Source organism: Psittacula echo, assembly GCF_963264785.1.
Source record: "Psittacula echo genome assembly, chromosome: 4".
NCBI classification, from domain to species: Eukaryota; Metazoa; Chordata; class Aves; order Psittaciformes; family Psittacidae; genus Psittacula; species Psittacula echo.
Window position 1 is genome coordinate 43,290,107 of NC_137738.1, and position 22,186 is coordinate 43,312,292.

Sequence of the window (22,186 nt, forward strand, 5' to 3'; positions counted from 1 at the left end):
CTGGCACTTGAGTTAGTCTTCTGGCCATGTTTTCACCTAACCAGCTGTTGGTGAGCATTTTATGAAAACCAAAATGCACAGCCTAAATGTCTGGTTTGTGATCTTTTAGTGAATTCACTTTGGAGAGTCTGGAGTCTGTTGTCTGAGCTGTAAGGACACCAGTCTTGCAGTGTGTCTGTCAGGACCCTCATAGGTTTGTCTTTCAGTGAAGTACACAAAATAAATTTGTCCCTCTTCTGTTTATCCCAGGAAGTCTTTGGGGTAAAAAAAAAAAAAAGGTAAAATCACTGATGTCTAAGCACTGATATAGCAAGCAGAATGGTTTGGCAGTGTTTGGATTACATGAAGTATTACAGTAGGTTTTGCAGCTCTGGCTGTGTTCCTACTTTTACTTTCATCGGACTGTGTACTTTAGCTTCACTTCGTGTTTCCTGAAGGTAGCCAAAGTGGTGCAGTGTGTGTCTTTTAAGTCTAACAGTGAAGTAGTTTTCAGTCAGTAGTTTGTCAGTAGATGTGTAGAGTAACACAAGTACAATCACGTTGTTCAGTAGGTCACATTGCTGGAGAGTCACAAAAGAGTAAGGGTTCCAGTGGAAGGTGATAAGTCAAGAGAATGCTTTCTTTAAGGGGCATGTCTTATTTTGTTGGCAGTTTTGAAGAGTAAGTGCTTCTTACAGAATGAGGTTTCCTTTGTCATTTTTTAGGCCGGATCATGGGCTGGGTCCTGAAGGCATTATGGGACCACCTGGTGGTCCACCAACGTGGTGCCTTCAAACAGCGACCCAAGCATGTGCTCTCCTAATCAGTACCCTGGCCAGCAAAGGTGAACACTGATTTCTCTATAATATCTACAATAACCAGTCAACCAGTGTTACCAGCGTCTGTGAGAGCACATAGACAGAATATGTGGCCTCTTGGTGTGTTTTGCCTTATTTAGGGTTTTACCACTGATTCAGTTTCTTGGAGTGGCAGAGACGTGGATGAATCTGCTGACTTTTCTGTAGCCGTAGAATCAGAGATTAGATAAGGAGTTAGTTGTGTATCTCCCTGCCAACACTGAACTAGAACATACTTTATAGGCCCAAGTTCTCCAGAGCATCATTAAATGACACCAGTTCCGAAGTTTCCACACTTTCACCTGCCCTGTGGTTATTCTGTGGCTAACAAATTGAACATTTAGGAAGTGTTCCCTTATGCATGACATACATATACCTTTCTTAGTTTTATATTATTGCATGTACCATCTTGGACAACTGTAGACAATTCCCATCAGTTGTATTGGGTTTTTAACTGGCATTAGGTAATTTCTCTCCATCCTTATCATAGTTTTAGGCAATACTGAACAGCTATTGTTTTCACTCTGGTCAGCTCCCAAAAAATGTGAATTTTCTATGCTTTTGGAAAAATTAGGTCCCATTAGTTCTTTTAACATGTCAGGTTCTCCAGTCCTCTGTTTCTGTGACACTCTGTGATATATTGCTTCCATAATTATACTCAAATTATAGATGTGTTCTCACTGGTAGTGAGTATACAGAGAGGAATTACTGACGTTGTGGTGTGCAGTACAACTGGTATTTATCAGTCTTAATACTTTCCAAGTAATTCATTTCAGCAACCTAAATTTCATTCACATGTGCTTAAAATGTTGCAGTTGCACTGTAGTGCTCCTCAGAGGTCTTACATGCCACAGGTAAGTTTCCAAGTGCAACACAGCTCTACCTTTTATGTGTATGCTTCATTATGTAGCTTTAATTAAAAATAACATGAACGTCAGCAAAATTAAAAGTACTGGTTTTACTCAGTAATGATATATTTAAATGTTACGTATTGTAATTACATTTGTACTCACTTTCTGTCACCAGCATCAGACTAAAATTACAATTTCACTTCAAATCAACAGTTAACTATTGATTACACTCTTAAATAATCCAGAAAGTAGCTTGGTTGGTGACTTGCTTGGTAATTCTTGTTAAAACACAAGAATTTTGACTTGCAGTCTTTGAGCTGCACATAAGATATTTTTCCACTTAAGCATTCCCAGTGCTGCAGCAGCCTGTCTTACCTCTTTGCTGACCATACCCTGTTCCCATTCATGACTGCTACCTCTAAATCTCTCTTGCATCTTCACTGCTCCTCCTTTCTTCTATCTATCTGCTTTATCTCCTCTCTTCCACAAACAGCTCTAGCAGAGCTTATTACATCAGGCTCAATACCATACCTCACTGTACCTTCTTCACCTTGGTTCCAAATGGCAAATACCTTCAAGGTGCAAGATCATCAGAGCACTTTGCTTTTCCTGGTGTCTTGGAAATTCCAGCAGCTCTAAGTGTTGATTTGAATGCTTCATTTTAGGCATGAACCGTATGGGCAGCAGTATCCAGGACAAGGACCTCCCTCAGGACAGCCACCATATGGAGGACATCAACCTGGAATGTATCCACAGCAGCAGGTACGAGAGAGGAAAATAGCTGTATTTGTAACATTTGTTTAATAAATGTCACCCCAGAATTCTGTATACATTCAAATATTTGCCTATACAATACATGTCTTTTAACACAGTAGCTCTGGTCCAAATCACAGCCCATATAGACAAGCAGTGTATGTGCAACTATAGAAAAATATGTTCATTACACTGGAAGAGTGTAAATTTTAACAGATGTTCTATGGCTTTGGATGTATATCAAGTGATTGTCCCAGGGTAATAACCAGCAGACTGGGAAAGTCTAATTCGTAGGATAGTAAAGTGATGCTGCCTCAATTCCAGAAACAAACAGGAAAGCTGCTTGGCTGACAGGTTGAAGGGTCTTAACCTAATATCATGCAGCCAAGTGAACCCAACAAAAACTGGAACAAGTTAAAATATGCAGTACTCTCAATGATTTACAGTGCTGTGGTCGGTGATATATCTATCTTTAATACAGATCAGATGGCACATTTCCCCACATGTTGTCTCTAGTAATAATATGGTGCAAACACTTGAGAGAGAACATTATTAATGTTAAAAATAGTTTAACTATTTGTGCATTCCAGTCACCCTAACCATGTAATAACTTTGAAAATAAAAAAATTATTAATTAATAGGGTTTTTTTGTGAGGTGTAACGTTACTACCTTGCAGGCAAAACCCCATCTTAGCAGCCAATAGCAAAACTACACTGACTTCAACAGAATCAGAGTTTCACAGTATCACAGTATCACAGTATGTTAGAGATTGGAAGGGACCTCAAAAGATCATCTAGTCCAATCCCCCTGCCAGAGCAGGAACACCTAGATAAGGTTACACAGGAATGTGTCCAGGCGGGTTTTGAATGTCTCCAGAGAAGGAGACTCCACAACCCCCCTGGGCAGCCTGTTCCAATGTTCTGTCACCCTCACTGAGAAGAAGTTTCTTCTCAAGTTTAAGTGGAACCTCTTGTGTTCCAGTTTATACCCATTACCCCTTGTCTTATCATTGTTTGCCATTGAGAAGAGCCTGGCTCCATCCTCATGACACTCCCCCTTTATATATTTATATACACTAATAAGGTCCCCCCGCAGTCTCCTCTTCTCCAAACTATAGAGACCCAGCTCCCTCAGCCTTTCCTCATAAGGGAGATGCTCCACTCTCTTAATCATCTTTGTCGCCCTGCGCTGGACTCTCTCCAGCAGGTCCCTGTCCTTCTTGAACTGAGGGGCCCAGAACTGGACACAGTATTCCAGATGCGGTCTCACCAGGGCAGAGTAGAGGGGAAGGAGGACCTCTCTCGACCTACTGACCACCCCCCTTCTAATACACCCCAGGATGCCATTGGCCTTCTTGGCCACAAGGGCACAGTGTTGGCTCATGGTCATCCTGCCATCCACTAGGACCCCCAGGTCCCTCTCCCCTACGCTACTCTCTAACAGGTCGTTCCCCAACCTATACTGGAACCTGGGGTTGTTCCTGCCCAGATGCAGGACTCTACACTTTCCCTTGTTATATTTCATCAAGTTTCTCCCTGCCCAACTCTCCAGCCTGTCCAGGTCCCGCTGGATGGCAGCACAGCCTTCTGGCGTGTCAGCCACTCCTCCCAGCTTAGTGTCATCAGCAAATTTGCTGACAGTACACTCAATTCCCTCATCTAAATCATTGATGAATGTATTAAATAATACTGGTCCCAGTACTGACCCTTGAGGCACTCCACTAGATACAGGCCTCCAACTGGACTCCGCCCCATAGACTACAACTCTCTGGCTTCTATCCTTCAGCCAGTTTGCAGTCCACCTCACTACCTGATCATCCAGGCCACACTTCCTCAATTTAGCTATGAGGATGCTGTGGGAGACTGTGTCAAATGCTTTGCTGAAGTCAAGGTAGACCACATCCACCGCTCTGCCATCATCCATCCACAACGTTATTTCCTCATAAAAGGCTATGAGGTTGGTCAAGCATGACTTCCCCTTGATAAAGCCATGTTGACTGCCCCTCATAACCCTCTTATCCTTGACATGCCTTAAGATGGCATCAAGGATAAGGTGTTCCATCACTTTCCCAGGGATGGAGGTGAGGCTGACCGGTCTATAGTTACCCAGGTCCTCCTTCTTGCCCTTTTTGAAGACTGGAGTGACATTTGCTTTCCTCCAGTCCTCAGGCACCTCTCCCGTTTCCCAAGACTTGGTAAAGATGATGGAGAGTGGTCTAGCAATGACTTCCGCCAGTTCCCTCAGCACCCGCGGGTGCATCCCGTCTGGACCCATGGATTTATGGATGTCCAGATTGCTCAACTGGTCCCTAACCCATTCCTCATGGACTAAGGCAAACCGCTCCAGTGACCTGACTTCATCTGAGGTCTCAGGAGTACAGGGCTCTTCAGGACTGCCTCCGGCAGAGTAGACAGACAAAGAAGGCATTCAATAACTCTGCCATCTCAGTATCTTCTGTCACCAGGGCACCCATCCCATTCACCAGTGGGCCTACCTTGCCTCTGGTGTTAGTTTTATCAGCTATGTATTTGAAAAAGCTCTTTCTGTTGTCCTTGACCCCTCTCGCCAGATTTAATTCTAAGGAGGCCTTAGCCATCCTAGCTACCCTCCTACATCCTCTAGCAGCAGCCTTATATTCCTCCCGAGTGGCCAGCCCCTCCTTCCATGACCTATAAACTCTCCTCTTCCACTTGAGCATACCCAGCAGTTCCCTATTTAGCCACGCAGGTCTCCTGGCCCTCTTCCTTGACTTCCTACGTGTCGGGATGCTCTGCTCTTGAGCTTGGAATAAGCAATTCTTGAATGCCAACCAACTATCTTGGGCCCCTTTACCTTCAAGCAGCCTTGCCCATGGGACTTCCCCTAGCAATTGCTTGAAAAGGCCAAAGTTTGCCCTGCTAAAGTCCAGGGTTGCAATTCTACTTGCTATTGTACTGGTCCTACCACACAAGATCCTGAATTCCACCATCTCGTGGTCGCTGCAACCAAGGCAGCCCTCAACCTTTACTGCTTCGACCAGCCCCTCCTTGTTAGTGAGGATGAGATCCAGCAGCGCTCCTCTCCTGGTTGGCTGATCCACCATTTGGATGAGGAAGTTATCATCCATACACTGGAGGAACCTCCTGGACTGTGGCTGGGTTGCTGAGTAGTCCTTCCAGCAAACATCAGGGAAGTTAAAATCCCCCACGACAACCACGTCCTGTGACTGTGAGGCTGCTCTCAGCTGCCTGTAGAAGGCCTCATCAACTTCCTCACCCTGATCTGGTGGCCTGTAACAGACACCCACAACAGTATCGCCCCTGCCAGCCTGCCCCTTAATTCTCACCCACAGACTCTCAACTCGCTCATCCTCTGCCCCTGGACAGAGCTCAGTACATTGCAGCTGCTCTCGCACATAAAGAGCAACCCCACCACCCCGCCCGGCTGGCCTGTCTTTCCTGAAAAGGACATAGCCCTCCATGAGTATATTCCAGTCATGCGAGCTGTCCCACCACGTCTCTGTAATTGCCACCAGATCATAATCTCCTGACTTAACACAGGTTTCTAACTCCTCCTGCTTATTTCCCATGCTGCACGCATTGGTGTACAGGCATTTCAAGGAGGGAGCTGAGCTCGCCAATTTCACCCTAGGATTATAGGAGGCCTCCCAGTCTTCATCAATCCTAGAGTGCTGCCCCACTGGGGCAAGCCCAGTTACAACCCCATCCCCCTTCGAATCTAGTTTAAAGCTCTCCAAATGAGCCCTGCTAATTCATGCCCCAGCATCCTTTTGCCTCGGTGAGATAAACCTTTCCCACGTGCCATCATCCGGACTGGAGCCTTATAAAACCAGCTGTTATCAAAGAACCCAAAGCCCTGCCTGAAGCACCAGTCTCGTAGCCAATTGTTTACGGACTGAATTTTCCCATTCAATCCCACATCATCACCGGAGGATGGAAGAAGTGAGGAGAAGATCACTTGAGCCCCAGACTCTTTCACCATCTGCCCCAAGGCCCTGTAGTCTTTCTTCATCCCCCTCAGACTGCGGGAAGCAGCTTCCCCCCCACCTGTCTGGAAGACCAGCAGCGGGTAGTAGTCTGTCGGGTGCACCAGGCTGGGGAGCGCCTTGGTGATATCCCTGATCCGGGCTCCAGGCAGACTACACACTTCCCTATGATGAGGGTCAACTCTGCATATCGGGCCCTCTGTTCCTCTCAGAAGGGAATCGCCTACAACAATGACCTTTCTTTCTTTCTTATCAGAGGCAGTCTTGAGGCGTGAAGTCGACCGCCTTTTCCTATGTGACCTTGTAGTCTGGCCTTGCACCACATCCTCACTTACCTCTCCATCAAGATCCAGGGCCTCAAACCTATTACTGAGGGGCACCTGGGGAAGCAGGGCAGGAAGGGAGGAAGGTTGCCCACGGTTCCGAACTGGAACTCGCTTCCAGCCCTCATCGTCTTTTTGGTCCCTTACCTCTGCGCGACAGCTACAGAGCAGGGGCTGTCTCAGGTCATCCCCCTCTGTCTGAGAGGACAGGGGGTCCATCCCCTTGTGGGGGGTATCTCCCTGGAACCGTTCCTGCTGACATGCTAGGGAGTTACTCCACCAGTCGATCTCCCTTTCACAGTCCCTGATGGTCCTCAGCGTCTCGACCTCCTCCTTAAGTTCTACCACCAATCTAAGCAGATCTTCTACCTGCTCACACCTCACACAGGTGGAATGCTGGCCTCCCTCCCTCAGCAGCAGCAGGCTCTGGCACTCCCTGCAGCCAGAGACCTGAACAGCCACGGTTTGGGGCAGGGTCTCTGTCTGAGTTGCTACAGTCTCCTTACTGCAAGCTCTCCTTCTGGAGGCGACCATATTGGTCAGCAGTCTGAGACACCAGCAACAGAGTCCACAACACGATCCTGCATGTTATTAATTGATTTCAAGTCATACAGTAACTAGAATTGAAGTTAGCTTCCAAAATAGAAAGGATTTCCTTACAATATAAAAAATTAAACGTAAGCAAGTTTTCAACCAGTTTCAGATAGTCGGTTTGGGATGGAGTTTTACTATGAAATTTAGGGGGTGAGGGAAGGGACACCACTAAAAGAGGAGATCTTAGTTTGCACTGCACTGGAAATGTATATAAATTCCAATTTCAGAATTTCTTGCTTATGTCTTTGGTTCATAACATCTCTAAAATAGCATAATCAAAAAACTGCTTTGTCGTTCTTTATGATGGTCATATGCTAGCAGTCTAGGTGATTTAATGGGGGAATTGCAAAGATCTGTAACAGAGCAGCTTGTGATATTCCATGCTAACGTATGCAGGGAATATATTAACTACATGCTCATTTAAGCAAGGAGACAGATAGAATTTGTAAAAATATATTTGGCCCTGTCCTTAATGCTGTTTCTATGCCTTGTACAATGACTCTGGAACGCAAAATGCGTTAATGCAAAAAAAGCAGTGAAGAGTTAAGGGCAAAGGTCATGGCTGGCCTCAGCCTCTCCCTCCCACTCCCAGAGGATTCCACTTCTTCATTCAGCTAGAGGTTAGGTTGCCACTAGGTTATTTTCAATTTCCTAAATCTCAATTTATAGTAGTACAGGAAGAATGTGAAAAAAAAGGCCCTTTCGAATCTTCATCTACAACCTGAAGGCTAGGGAATGATCTGGGATGAAGGTGCTTGGAGCACTCCTGGGGCTAATGAAGCACTTTGAGACAGGTTTTTCAATTTCTGTACCACATGCTCATACCTCAAGTGCTATTAGGCAGCAGGTTTCCAGTGTTGGTGTTTTTTTGTTTTCTGTGAGGTCTCAGAATTCTACATCCCCAGTGGAGAGAGACACATTGTGCAGCCCCAGCCTCCTGTCAAACCTTTACACAGAAGGGGGAGTTCAGGTGCATTGCTGTCCTCAACATTGGGTACTGTTAGGTGTGTTGCCACTACATATACAGAAGCACTGAACTGCTTTTAAAAAGGCACATGCTTCATTCCCAGTGTCTACTTTAAGCACTGAGTCACTGTGGCAAAACAAACACCATCCTTTTAGGTGTGGCAACTGCCAAGTCAGTTTTTAATGTATAAATTGGCCCCAAGGGTGGAATTTACTACAGCAAGTAGTTTATGTAAGGCTGAAAATAGGTATTTCTCAGATAGCCAGATAGCTCTATAGCAAGTTAATTTAAAGAAAAAAATACTTTCATGCAATACAGTAGTTGTGGTTTTATGTGCACCAAAGTTGGCAGATGAGTTTATGAATCCCAGAGCTGTTTTAACTGACCCATATTGAATACATACAGAATTTTATCTGATCTTAACTCCAGCACATTAGCATACATTGTGCAGTGTGACTGAGCTACAGTTTCCAGGGGAGCTGTAACTCTGAATTTGCCATAGGTCATATATTCAAGAATCACCCATTTAATTCACATATTTTGCTTCAGAGCACTCAGTGTGGTTTGAACTGTGGAACAAACTCCCACAGGAGCGAAGGACCACTGCAAACCTTACCACCTTCCCCTCAAACTGCAACGTCTTTTTTAGTTCTGCCATCTTAAACATAAATACATACAGCTTGTATGATTTAAAAACAGCTCACTTCACACAACATTCCTTACTTGAGAGGGTGAGAAACAAAGAGGGAATAGACCATAGGTGGCAGCTGGTAGTTACATTGCTTAATTCATTACTGATCAGCAGGGTAAGAACCTGCATAAACTGGAGCAGAATATTTGGATGTGACCATTTGCTGTAATAATCACACAGTAAATTAAATGTGATTAGGATGATTTGGGAAGAGGGATGGTTGCCCAAACGGTACCGTGTTCCTGGGAATTACACGGAGTAGCAAATGCAACAGAATGTTTTCTCCTACTAATAAATTTACTGTGTGTAGCCTATGCCCTGTTCTAAGATCCAGCATTTCAGACATGCGTGCCTGCGGCATATCTTACTATTTTAAGAGTTTATTCACTGCTTGTCTCTTGAAAAGATTCACTGAGTAGTTTTGAATTTTTTTAGTATTTTTTTTTCTTAGTAGACCAAGCATAAAAAAGAAGTGAAAATATTTTAGTTGGTGAGGACCATTGCCTTTTCATACATATCTGAAATGACCAGTGGAATTTAACCTGTCAGAAAGGAAAGGAAAGGGAAGGAAAAGGGAGGAAATGAGAGCAAGCATAAGAAAATTTAGCCCAAAGATAAATTCTTTTTAGTATTAAGTTATAAGCGCAGAGACTTAAACAGAAATCACTGGATCAAGCCTAACCATAGCACTGTGTGCTTGGCTCTGGAATCAGCACGAACCCCTAGCACAGCTTAAGCGCCTTCAGCTTTTTAAGTGAGCTTTCAGCCAATATATCTGTATTGTGAATGGAGTAAAAGTGACACATCTTCTCTCCACATTTTTTTTTTCCAGAACTACAAGCGACACATGGATGGCATGTATGGGCCTCCAGCCAAACGCCATGAAGGGGATATGTATAACATGCAGTATGGCAACCAGCAACAGGAAATGTATAACCAGTACAGCAACGCTTACACGGGACCTGACAGGAGGCCCATGCAGGGACAGTATCCATATCCATATAACAGGGAGAGGATGCAGGGCCCAGGACAAATGCAGCAGCATGGAATACCTCCCCAGATGATTGGTGGCCCCATGCAGTCATCATCCTCCAGCGAAGGTCCTCAGCAGAACATGTGGCCAACACGAAATGATATGCCTTACCCTTACCAGAATAGGCAAGGTCCAGGAGGCCCTGCACAGGCCCCACCGTATCCAGGGATGAATCGCACTGATGATATGATGGTACCTGACCAGAGGATAAACCATGAGAGTCAGTGGCCTTCTCATGTCAACCAACGACAGCCTTCTTATATGTCATCCTCAGCCTCCATGCAGCCTATCACTAGACCTCCTCAGTCATCCTACCAGACACCACCCTCTATGCCAAACCACATCTCTAGAGCTCCAAGCCCAGCATCCTTCCAGCGCTCTTTAGAAAACCGTATGTCTCCAAGCAAGTCTCCTTTTCTACCCTCCATGAAGATGCAAAAGGTTATACCCACAGTTCCAGTGTCACAGGTCACAGGACCTCCACCCCAGCCACCACCAATTAGGCGAGAAATAACCTTCCCTCCAGGCTCTGTAGAAGCATCCCAACCAGTCTTAAAACCAAGACGAAAGATTACCTCAAAAGATATTGGTAAGAATCAAAATAAAAGCCAAATGCTAAAACAAGTTGGGAGAAAGGGACTTCGATTCTGATTTTACATTTCTTTTGACAAATAGTTAACTTTAGTAACTCTAACGTGATTGTCTTCAATAGAAATGTAATAACGTATGCATTGGGGAGGATGATAGGTAAAACTCATCCCAGACAATCTGACATGAAATGAAAGCAGTATTTTAAATAGAGACATGAAGTCTCCAGAAATGCATTAAAAATGAAGCTTGCCTCAGATTTCCAAATGATATGTGTTGAAATGTCCTTTAAAATGTCTGTTAAATCACCAGTACAAAATTTAGCTGAGCAAAGCTTTCTGTGTTTGTGTTCCATGGAAGCTCGTGCTCTTCTGCTGTGCAGTTATAGTCTATGCTTCCCTTGAGGGGCTCAGTTATTCATTCCCCATTATTGTCATGTTTGTTTCTCCCCATTCTTTCCCAAGTATTTTCCTGAGTTCCTATTAGATTTCATACATTCAAGTTCTCATACTTCAAGTTCCCACACTTCTAACAGAGTATTCAGCCTTTATGTACCAGTTATTCGGTTTAGTCAGTTTCTCTAAGTTTGCATGATTATTTTGGCTTCAGCAAAGTCAGGAAGAATAGCCTGTCACGCTCCAGTATGAAGGCTGAGCAGCAGTTACAGAAAAGCTGAACAGGACTAAGTGGTGAAAGCAGGTCTTACCCGGTGTTTTAGTAACTATTTCATTTAAATTCTGCATCCTCAGAATGTCACATTTTAATCTTTCAGAACTCATTAATGTCTCCGGGGATGCACTGTTTTACTTCTCCTTTCTTCCTCCAGTAACTCCTGAGGCCTGGAGAGTGATGATGTCTCTTAAATCTGGTCTTTTGGCTGAAAGTACCTGGGCGCTAGACACTATTAATATTCTTCTGTATGATGACAGCACTGTTGCTACTTTCAACCTCTCTCAGGTAGGTGGCAAAGCAGTTTGCTTCACAACTTTCCAAGGAAGGAAAACGGAAGATACCTACAAAAATGCAGAAGTCCTTTAAAATTTATTATCATTAACATGAAATTGAGTATTTTGAAACTTCTCTTTTTTTTTATGATTGGTAACAGTGAGCAACAAGAGACAGCTTTAGGTCAAATAGGGGAAATAATGAGCCTGAAAGAAGGGTATCTTTTGTAGAAAGGAGCATGTAAGAATGTACGAATTTTAGCACTGAGAGAAGACTAATGTGTAAATTCACTCTCATGATAGTACAAAGACAATCCCAGAAAATAGTAGTATGTTAGTAATTTTGTGTTTCCATAATAGGCTTCGCAAAACTATTTAAAATGGATTTGAAGTTGTCTTTTGGTGACTACTTGTCTTATTCAGAAGTTCCATACTAGGCTGTGGGATTTTTTGAATTGCTTATTTTCTGTTTGTTTTCTTCTTCCAGTAAATTAATTTTGCCCAGAAATATCAGATGGGCAATATAAAGGCTAAAATCCACTGTCTGTCCACAGGATGCAAATAACACAGGATTTAACAGTGTGTGCTTTGCCTCACTACCTCCCAGCTTTTTTCAGCCCTGCTCTAATCATTGGCCTGTTAGGTGGTAGTAATAGATGGCATGCTGATAATGCACATCATCTAAAATTTGTACAAATTAAATATTCAGTTTCTCTGCTCCATTCATTCCTTGGTTACTAATAGTGTAACTCATCTTTTTTTAAATATGGCCTTTTTTTAAATACAGACACAAATGGTACATTTCATCCCGCCTAACTTTAGAACTAGGGATATCTATAGCATGATTCATCTCACCCTGAAGTAGAGATCTAAAATAGGTCAGATGAATCATACCCTAGAAATGTCCTGTAAAAGACCATTGATTATAAAAGGAATCTAGACAATTAGGTTAGGTGTCTAACTGTTGCAGGTGTTTGAAGTAAAGTGAGGCGAACCTCCTCTGAAATCTGTTAGAAACTGCATTAATGCACCCTGTGCAAGTTGCACAAAATACCAGGCATATTTTAAATACAGGTTTTTTGTTACTTTTACCTTGGGGTCTATTTCCAGTGGCAGTCAGGACTCTGGATGATGACTGATAATTCCTGCAGTTCATAGGCATCAGTTTGTTCTTAATTCTTCGAGGGTTTGGCAGTCACAAGAGAATACGGGACAGACAAAAGGATACATTTTGCTGAAAACCTATTAGCCCACGATTTTAAACACCACCACCACCACAATAAAAGCCAGACATCGGGCTGAATACATCTTAACAGCAGAGAACTTTTAATAATAAAGCCACTGAGGGTAAATTAATACCAAGTCCAATTGCTGCCTTTCCATAAGAAAGCGATTACAAATTAATTAAAAGGATGGAACCTAAATGAAGACTGTTTCTGACGGGTGACTTAAAGCACCAGGCTCCAGTAACAATTTTTAAGTATTGCCAGGCAAAAATGGAACTGTTCCAATAGAGATAGGGTATTAATCTAGGACGTTGGTACCTACACCCTGAACTGCAGATTCATGCAGAACATGAAGAATGGCAGCCACTTCCAAGAGGATAGAACAGCTAGGATAGATGCCTACTGTAGCTTAAAGGAGACATACAAATAAAATTCTGCAGTTCTCATACCTGTAACAGTTCAAGCAAATGGAGCCATGGTAGTTAGACACTACATACTGGTTGGACAGACGCTATAAGAATTTTCCCTTTGATTAACTTCTGCCATGCAGGACCTAGCCACAAGTCCACAGCAGTAGGAGTCTGGAAATGTTCACACGTGTATGCATCAATCTTCCTAATAAAATTCCTTTTATCTGATTTTTATGTTCTTTCTTCTCCCCTCAGTTGTCTGGATTTCTTGAGCTTTTAGTAGAATATTTTAGAAAATGCCTGATTGACATTTTTGGAATCCTTATGGAATATGAAGTGGGCGATCCAGGACACAAAGCACTTGATCACAAAGCAGCCAAGAAGGATGATAGCCAGTCCTTGGCAGAGGATGCTGGAAAAGAGGAGAACGACGAATGTATTGACTATTTTGATGAAGATGAGGAGGAAGGGGAGGATGAAAAGGTAGAAGGGGAAGAAAAGAGCATTGTTTTTTCCACTCCTGGTGCCATTGCTGATCCAAGTGAGAGGCCAAAACAAGCCAGTAAATTTGACAAGTTGCCAATAAAGATTGTAAAGAAAAATAATCTATTTGTTGTTGACCGATCTGACAAACTTGGACGTGTTCAGGAATTTGATAGTGGACTTCTCCACTGGCAGCTTGGTGGTGGGGACACAACTGAGCATATCCAGACTCACTTTGAAAGCAAGATGGAGATTCCTCCGCGCAGGAAAGCACCTCCTCCATTGAACTCTCCAAGCAAAAAGAAGGACCTAGAGGGGAAAGGTGAATCTGAGGAACAACAAGAAAAAAGTATAACGGCAACCATTGATGACGTCCTCTCAGCTCGGCCAGGAGCATTGCCTGAAGACTCAAACTCTGGTTCCCAAACAGAAAGCAGTAAATTTCCTTTTGGGATCCATCAAGCCAAAAGCCACCGGAATATTAAACTGCTAGAGGATGAGCCAAGGAGCCGGGATGAGACTCCTCTATGCACCATAACTCACTGGCAAGACTCCTTGGCCAAACGCTGCATCTGTGTGTCAAATATCGTCCGTAGCTTGTCTTTTGTGCCTGGCAATGACACCGAAATGTCCAAACATCCAGGCTTGGTGCTGATCCTGGGAAAGTTGATTCTTCTTCACCATGAGCATCCAGAAAGAAAGCGAGCGCCGCAAACTTACGAGAAAGAGGAAGAGGAGGACAAAGGGGTGGCCTGCAACAAGGATGAGTGGTGGTGGGACTGCCTCGAGGTCTTGAGGGATAATACATTGGTCACATTAGCCAACATTTCTGGGCAGCTAGACTTGTCTGCTTACACAGAAAGCATCTGTTTGCCAATTTTGGATGGCTTGCTGCACTGGATGGTGTGCCCGTCTGCAGAGGCACAGGATCCTTTTCCAACCGTGGGGCCCAACTCAGTTCTTTCGCCTCAGAGACTTGTGCTGGAGACCCTGTGTAAGCTCAGTATCCAGGACAATAATGTGGACCTTATCTTGGCCACCCCCCCATTCAGTCGTCAGGAGAAACTCTACGCTACTTTAGTTAGGTACGTTGGGGACCGCAAAAACCCGGTCTGCCGAGAAATGTCCATGGCGCTTTTATCGAACCTTGCCCAGGGGGACACATTAGCAGCAAGGGCAATAGCTGTGCAGAAGGGAAGCATCGGAAACTTGATAAGCTTCCTGGAGGATGGGGTCACTATGGCCCAGTACCAGCAGAGCCAGCATAACCTCATGCACATGCAGCCTCCACCTCTGGAGCCGCCTAGCGTAGACATGATGTGCAGGGCAGCCAAAGCCTTGCTGGCTATGGCTAGAGTGGACGAGAACCGCTCAGAGTTCCTTTTGCACGAGGGTCGTTTGCTGGATATCTCAATATCTGCTGTCCTGAACTCTCTGGTTGCATCTGTCATCTGTGATGTACTTTTTCAGATTGGGCAGTTATGACATAAGTGAGAAGCCAAGCATGTGTGAGTGGAGATTAGAGGGTCACATATAACTGGCTGTTTTCTGTTCTTGTTTATCCAACGTAGGAAGGAAAAAAAAAAGAATCTTTGCTCCTCTGCCCCATTCACTATTTACCAATTGGGAATTAAAGAAATTATTAATTTGAACAGTTATGAAATTAATATTTGCTGTCTATGTGTATAAGTACATCTTTTTATTTTTTTTAACCAAAGTTGCTGTCTAGTACATTCAAAGGTCACACTTTTTTTTTCCATAGATTATCCTTTTCAATGTTCTTTTCCATGTTTGTATTGCATATTTTTTGGGAAGCGAACTAGTGACTTTTTAAAAAAAATGTTATGGCAAACCATTGTATGATGGGAAAAATCTCACCACTTTGAAACAAAAAGGTGAAAAATAACCAACATACCAAGTTCCTGTGTGTTTTATTTTTTCAAATAAGGAAAAAATAAAAAAAAACTTGTATACCATCACCCAAAGCTCTGTGCAATAGAAGATTCTAGTGATGTAGGTGTAGGGGATCAAGGAGGGCGTCAGTCAGTAGTCAGAATACAAAATGATACTGGTTTCTCCGCAAGAGAAATGGTTACATTAGGCTAGGAGCAAAACAAAAGAAAAAGTCAAGTTAAAATATTTTTCAGCAAAACCTAATGATAAACATCAATTGCTTCCTCACCAGAACTGTCTTGTCTACATCTGTTTTTTTGACCTTCCACAATGACAGTTCTTCACAATTCCTTTAATCATTTTTTAAAATATTTTTTTATTGCCTAAGGGCCGTGATGTATATAGAAGTTGTACATTAAACATACCCTCATTTTTTTTTTTTTTAGTACAAAGTTTTTAGTTTCTTTTCCATGACGTGGTATCTACAAAGTGATAGTAGAATTACTTTTTCTTTCATTTGGGCCATATCTCCAAAAAATAATTAAAAAAAAAAAAAGAAAAAAGAAAAAACCCAACACAGAAAACCAACAACTGAGGGTAATGTACAAGTTTCTGTATGTATAAAGTCATGCTCTATTTCGGGAGAGCAGCCGATCACAATTTGCTTTATAAATCAAGGTGTGGAAATGGTTACGTATGGATTGATTTAAGAAAATGGTTACCAGTCTACAGACAAAAAAATATATACAGGAAAAAAAAAAGAAGAAACACAACTTCAAAGATTTTTCAGTGACAAGAATCTGCATTTGTATTTCAAGATAATGTAGTTAAAAAAGAAAAAACTTGATGTAAATTCCTCCTTTTCCTCTGGCTTAATGAATTTCATTTATTCAGTATAAAATCTTTATATGTTCCACATGTTAAGAATAAATGTACATTAAATCTTGTTAAGCACTGTGATGGGTGTTCTTGAATAATGTTCTAGTTGCAGTGTGGGATATCGGAAAGCAAACTAATTACAAGAAAGAGCAATAATGATTATTCTCTTTCCCCTACTTTATTATTATAACCTTAAAAAGTATTACGCTATTGTATTGCAGCAACTTGCTCTCCTTTTAGAAAAGCCTTCTCGCAGCACAGAGAAGTGTTTTTAATTCTTATTTATAAAACCACGGAGCCTCAAAGGAGAAGACATGGCTGGGAAATGATAGTTCTGACTATGCAGGTATCCAGTCTCCATGCTGTGTTTGGGGGACTGAAGACGGATGTTAGAAAAAGTGACAGAAGATTTTGTTAAAGCAATAACCAACTTGAAGAAATTGATCTGTATTCACTACCTGTAATTCTCTCTGTTGGTTAAAGGTGCAAATACCCCAGTGATGTGGGTATTTAGAATAAACACCCACCCACTTCTCGATACTGTATGTGTCATTGCATACTTACATGGCCTGTCATCATCGAAGTCCCCCATTAAAGTGGATCAGGCTTTAATAGAGCACATCCATCGTTATAATTGGTGGGAGATGGCCATTTCAGTTTCAGGAATTACCTGGGTTTGGATACAGCCACTCTCACCTGGTGATATTTTGTTGCTGAATATTGTTCAAGCACTAATTTTTGCTATTTCATCTTGGATCATTGACTTTGTTAGTGTGATCATAAAAAGCTAATAATAATCAATTTTCTTGGAATTGCCACATAATTACACTGTTAGTGGATATCCTCCTCCCCTCTCCAGTAACAATATGGAGGTACTTGAAAATTACAACCCCCTTTGGCATACTGCCCATCTTGTTCATATAGATTGCTGTAACATTAATATATGTAAGAGAATTTCAGAGACAGGTAGAGCACATACAATTATAAGCCAAGTTTGAAACATGACTCCCTAGTGCCACGAAAAGTAATTTCTCCTTTTAGCTTTCCTTATTCGGTAGTTTCTCCACTCCCACATCACCTGCTGCAGTGGGCTGTCTTTCTCTGGCATATCGCTGCATTCAGAAACACATGGTGAATTATAACCCACTTGTAACTTCTCATCACAGAAGGAGGCATATTTCAGGGATGATTTTGACAGCTTAATACTGGGCAGTGTGGAAGTAGCATCCCCGGCTAAACTTATTACTAACATTTTACTGCTTGGTATTACGCATGGATACAATCAAGCTGCTAAATAAACCCTCTGCTGAGCGATGCCCTTTTCTCGTCAAGGACAGAAAAGGACATCTATTCTCTTCTCAGCATTCAGACCCAGAGTCCTCTGGGGAAACTACACCTGTGGCAAAGCACTCTGAGCTGTCAGAGGCCACGCTTTAATGTTATTTAGGACTGCTCTGAGCCTGGTCAATCAATGTGGTGAAGGGAAAAAACTCACCCCGCTAGCCAGACAGCCACATCACGTCCATATGTGTGTACCACTGCTGCCACTTTTCCGGTTGGACCAAGAAGTAGCTGGGGAACTGGAGGAGTGGAAGGGAAAGGTTAATAATACAGAATCTGCCTGAGCGTGATTTTATGGTGTTACAGTAGGAGTAAATGATCTAAATCGCTGGATGGTACTGCAGCACATTTATCAGAAGAAAGGTGAAGCGTAAGAACACTAATTCCCCTCTGTTGTCTATGTATGATTTCACTTCTCCCACAATGTTCTCTTAAACCTTTAGAGAAGACCTGCTTGTGAGATTTGTGAACTTGGCATGTTCTGACTGAATCCTGAACCAGCTTGAGCTGCTGTTGGCATTGTTCCTACAAGAAGTATTTTGGTTTTCAGTTAAAACAAAAAATTTACAATTTTGTGCTGGTGTGATCACAAGATACTCTGTACTGAAGCTCAAGCTAGTACCAACAAAAAGGTGCAGTATTTGAAACTCTAAAACCACAATGAGTTATTTAGGGGAAAGCAGCCAATGTGTACTTTAGGCAATAATCAAACACAAACATTTGACTAATATACGTATATATCAATAATCTGCTGTTTGTCTGGTAGGCCCAAGCAACTAATTGCGTATAGACTGAAAGAGCAGCAATGAGCTACATGGAATCCCTGAACCTTACAGACTTCTAGAATTACTACAGGAATTAAAAGATGCCTATCCCCTCTGGCAGGAAAAAAATTGACTTTTTTTTCTTGTTAACATAATTTCTTACATTATCTTTTCTAAAAAAACCAACCAAACAAAAACCAAACAACACAACATACGGCAGGCACATTTTCAACCACCCAAAAGGAAGGATGCAGAAGAAAAATATATGCACATGCTTAAAGGCCTCTGCCGTTTCTCTTTCATCATCCTTTTCTGTTTTACACCACAATCAGTGAACTCTGTGCCATACATCACTACTGTGAAACTGTTAACCTTTTTTGGCCTGGATACAGCCAGAATTAAAATGTACTTAAAGGAATACTGTTGCAAAAGCATATGCTTGTGTTCCATATTAATGATTCCTATACAGCACTTTCACAGTACAATGCAAGATATACTCCTTATTTTACAAAAAAAATGAAAACACCTCTCAGTAATAAAGAATCGAGTGTAGCTGTCATTTATGACAGAAACAGTTCCATCCAAAAAGATCCAGCCACTGCAGGGGGTAGGTTTATTTCAGCAAGTGTTTTAACCCATGTTGTTGTACTTCTCTCTCCTGCTGAAGATGCTGTTCCATATTACTTAGTAGCAAATTAAAAAAAAAAAAAAATCACTATCATCTCCTCACTTCTCCCCTGTACAAGAGGAAGAATTGTAAGCATCCATAGTGCAGATGCCCAAGCTAACTTGAAACTGAACTGGAATATGAGAACTGAGCTGAGGTGGCACATAGCCAATTCACCCTCTCAGGAAGCTGTGTGTAGGTTCCTTACTCTGCAAATAGTAGTACTGGTGTACCTAAGAAATAATACACACCTATTGCCCAAACACTGTAACAACACTGTCACAGAGGTCCATCCCTTCTATGTTTTCAAATTTTGAGATGAGTTGTTCAGAAAGGGATGACAACTACTAGTTTTATCTCCATTGACCTGGTAACAGCAAATATGTGGAAACCACACTGGCACACAAACCACAAAGCAGTCTCTGCTGCAAAAAGCTTCCTTTCCAAGTCATGAAGAAGCAACTACAGGTGGAGACAGACAGGAGAAAATAGAATCAAAAGCAAAAGTAAACTGAAAAAGCAGGTACCACTCTTGCAGAAGAGTAGAATTATGAAGACTTAGGCCATGGCCCCACACCACCTGCAAATTTAATTTTCCTCAGAATAATTTGTGAAATTTCTGGGGCTCCCCCCTTCTGTTTTCTCATTATGAAATCTTACACTTCCCATGCCCAATTCATTTCCTTCCATCACTCACAAAGATTTTTTTTTTGTTAAGGGTTACTGAGTCTGAAAGAAGGCGAGAGCAAAGTACTGAGGGAGGAAAGAGAGAAAAGACATGGCCATTTGGAGAGAGGCAGAACGTGAAAACAGAGCTGAAAGAAAAACATCGTATGTCCCTGCTGCACTGCTCTATTTTTACATTTGGGCCATTACAGAGAAATTAATAATTAAAACAAGCAGGGGAATTTGGCATGTCATTGGTGGTTGGCATAAAGAAAAAGGAAGTAAAAAGATTTTAAGAGGCAGGAAGAGCAAGGGAAGGGAAGGCAAAGATGAGCCTAAACATGCAGACTGGTAAATGCAATTTTCACTTAATTTCATTTATCTTTCAAATCCCCAAGATGGCAGGAATGGGGAAGGATTAATATTGTCTTTACTGTTAAATTCACCCCAGTTGTTTATCTGTGCACTGTCAGAAATGGGCTGTGGAAGTCTGGCCTTCCTTTCTGTGTTTGTCAGTAGTTGTGGATACAGGAGACAGCTGTTCTGGGCTGCATACCAAATCCAGCTATTCACATGCCTAAATGACTTCATTTGTGCTTCCAATTATTTATTCTAACAATTTCATTTCAATGCTGTTGTACAGTGTAAAAAACCATAGGTTTACACTTCACATTGGTTTTAACTGGCCTAAACTAGTGAGATGGAAGAGCAAGATCCTCATCCGATGCCTTCAACAGAACTACATCATCTTATCCTGCGTTTGTTAATTTACTTGGTCTGTCATTACTTAGTATATATTGCATTTCCATTAATTAAGGATAGTTATTTACATTGAAAGGGTGATGGGGTGAAATTGCCTAGCTAGCAGAGCAAATCCCTAATGACTTGGGTATCTCTGCAATGTTTATTCAGGTCGGCAAAGAGACTCCTGAAGGACAAACATTCTGAATTTTCCTCCTCTATGAAGTGTTTTAAAATGGTGACTTTATATATTATCATGCCAGGGGAAAAAAAAAAAAAAAAAAAAAATGAAAAGTATTATTGAACATGGAAAAACTGTTGAAACACATGTTTAGCAGTTCTATGTATACATATGCAGCTGAGAGGAACGCAGAAAAATAACTGAATCTCTAGTACATGTTTTACTGTCAAATTATAACACAACTGCAAAATCAACTATTAAATCTCTTTTCCTCTATGAGAGTTTGAAAAGAAACAATGTGCCACTGGTTGCACTGCCACCACCGAAACTTACAATGGACTCCTTTTAGAAGATTTTTATATATATGTATATATATATATAAAAGATGAAGCTCTGTACAGAATGAATCACAGCAACTGAGAGATACTGATGTTTAAGTACAAGACTTCATCAGCGGTACTAGCACTATACATTTTATATACAGTTAGGGAAGACAGACTTAAAACAAGTTACTTGTTATCAATATCCTGTACCCACCTAAACCATGTATTTCCCTATATTTCCATTTTATATAGTCATGCATCTTTCCCTGTCATGGCTCATAAAAAGGTAGTGTACGAGAAGTTGTTCTTCTCATTTGTTCTATTTTTTTCTCTCCCAATATTTACTCTCTAAGCCTCTCATGTTGCTTCCTTCCTTTCCTGAAGCATTAGTACCAAATACAGAGTCCTGTTTTTTTGAATAATTGAATAGCCTTGGTTTTGTCTATTACTGATACCTTTAGAATCTAAACGGGATTTCTTCACTGTGCTGGATAGTATCACCAATTCTTGAGACAGCAGCATCTCCTGAATGTTGTTACCCTGCAGAGAAAATTGACTACAATGGACTCCCAGTCTTAACAGTGGAGGTGGCTGAGATGTGTCAAGCAGAGGTAAAGAAAAGACTTTGAGTTACACATTTGACATTTCTACACCTCTTCAAAAGATGGGTATTTTACTTACGGTAAGCATAAATAACCAAGCTTTCCAGTCAGCAACTAAAACTTCCTCAGCTTTTCTATTATAAAGGGTCTTTTGGGTAAAGGAAGTTTTCTTTAAATAGCACAAAACTGCTTGTTTGAAAGCACTTAGATGAATGACCACTGGACCCTCTGAAAATAGCATTATGACCTCCATAATGTCAGCTATGCCACAGCTCACTCTATCTCAGGCTCCTCAGCATACTTATCAGCCTAGCATAAGCATATGCCAACCTTCCACAACATGCGTATCTTATCTAGGAAAGGCAATTCAAAGAACCAACACACTGACTAGTGGACAATCAGATGTGATATAGTTTGTTGCTTATGTATGGCATAAGGAGGAAA

General features: G+C 41.9%; 1 protein-coding gene across 2 annotated transcripts in view; it reads left to right on the forward strand.

Moving 5' to 3' along the window:
• The window catches only part of ARID1B (AT-rich interaction domain 1B), a gene marked incomplete at its 5' end in the record, with an annotated part of 335,015 nt that extends 318,291 nt beyond the window's left edge, over positions 1 to 16,724 (forward strand). For both annotated transcript variants that reach the window (XM_080616793.1, XM_080616794.1), the window contains 4 exons: positions 2,353 to 2,449; positions 9,834 to 10,623; positions 11,449 to 11,579; positions 13,458 to 16,724. In XM_080616793.1, coding sequence (XP_080472919.1) covers positions 2,353 to 2,449; positions 9,834 to 10,623; positions 11,449 to 11,579; positions 13,458 to 15,170 — 2,731 coding nt within the window. In that variant the 3' untranslated portion in view covers positions 15,171 to 16,724. The remainder of the gene's footprint in view (positions 1 to 2,352; positions 2,450 to 9,833; positions 10,624 to 11,448; positions 11,580 to 13,457) is intronic.
• Positions 16,725 to 22,186: the final 5,462 nt, after the last annotated feature.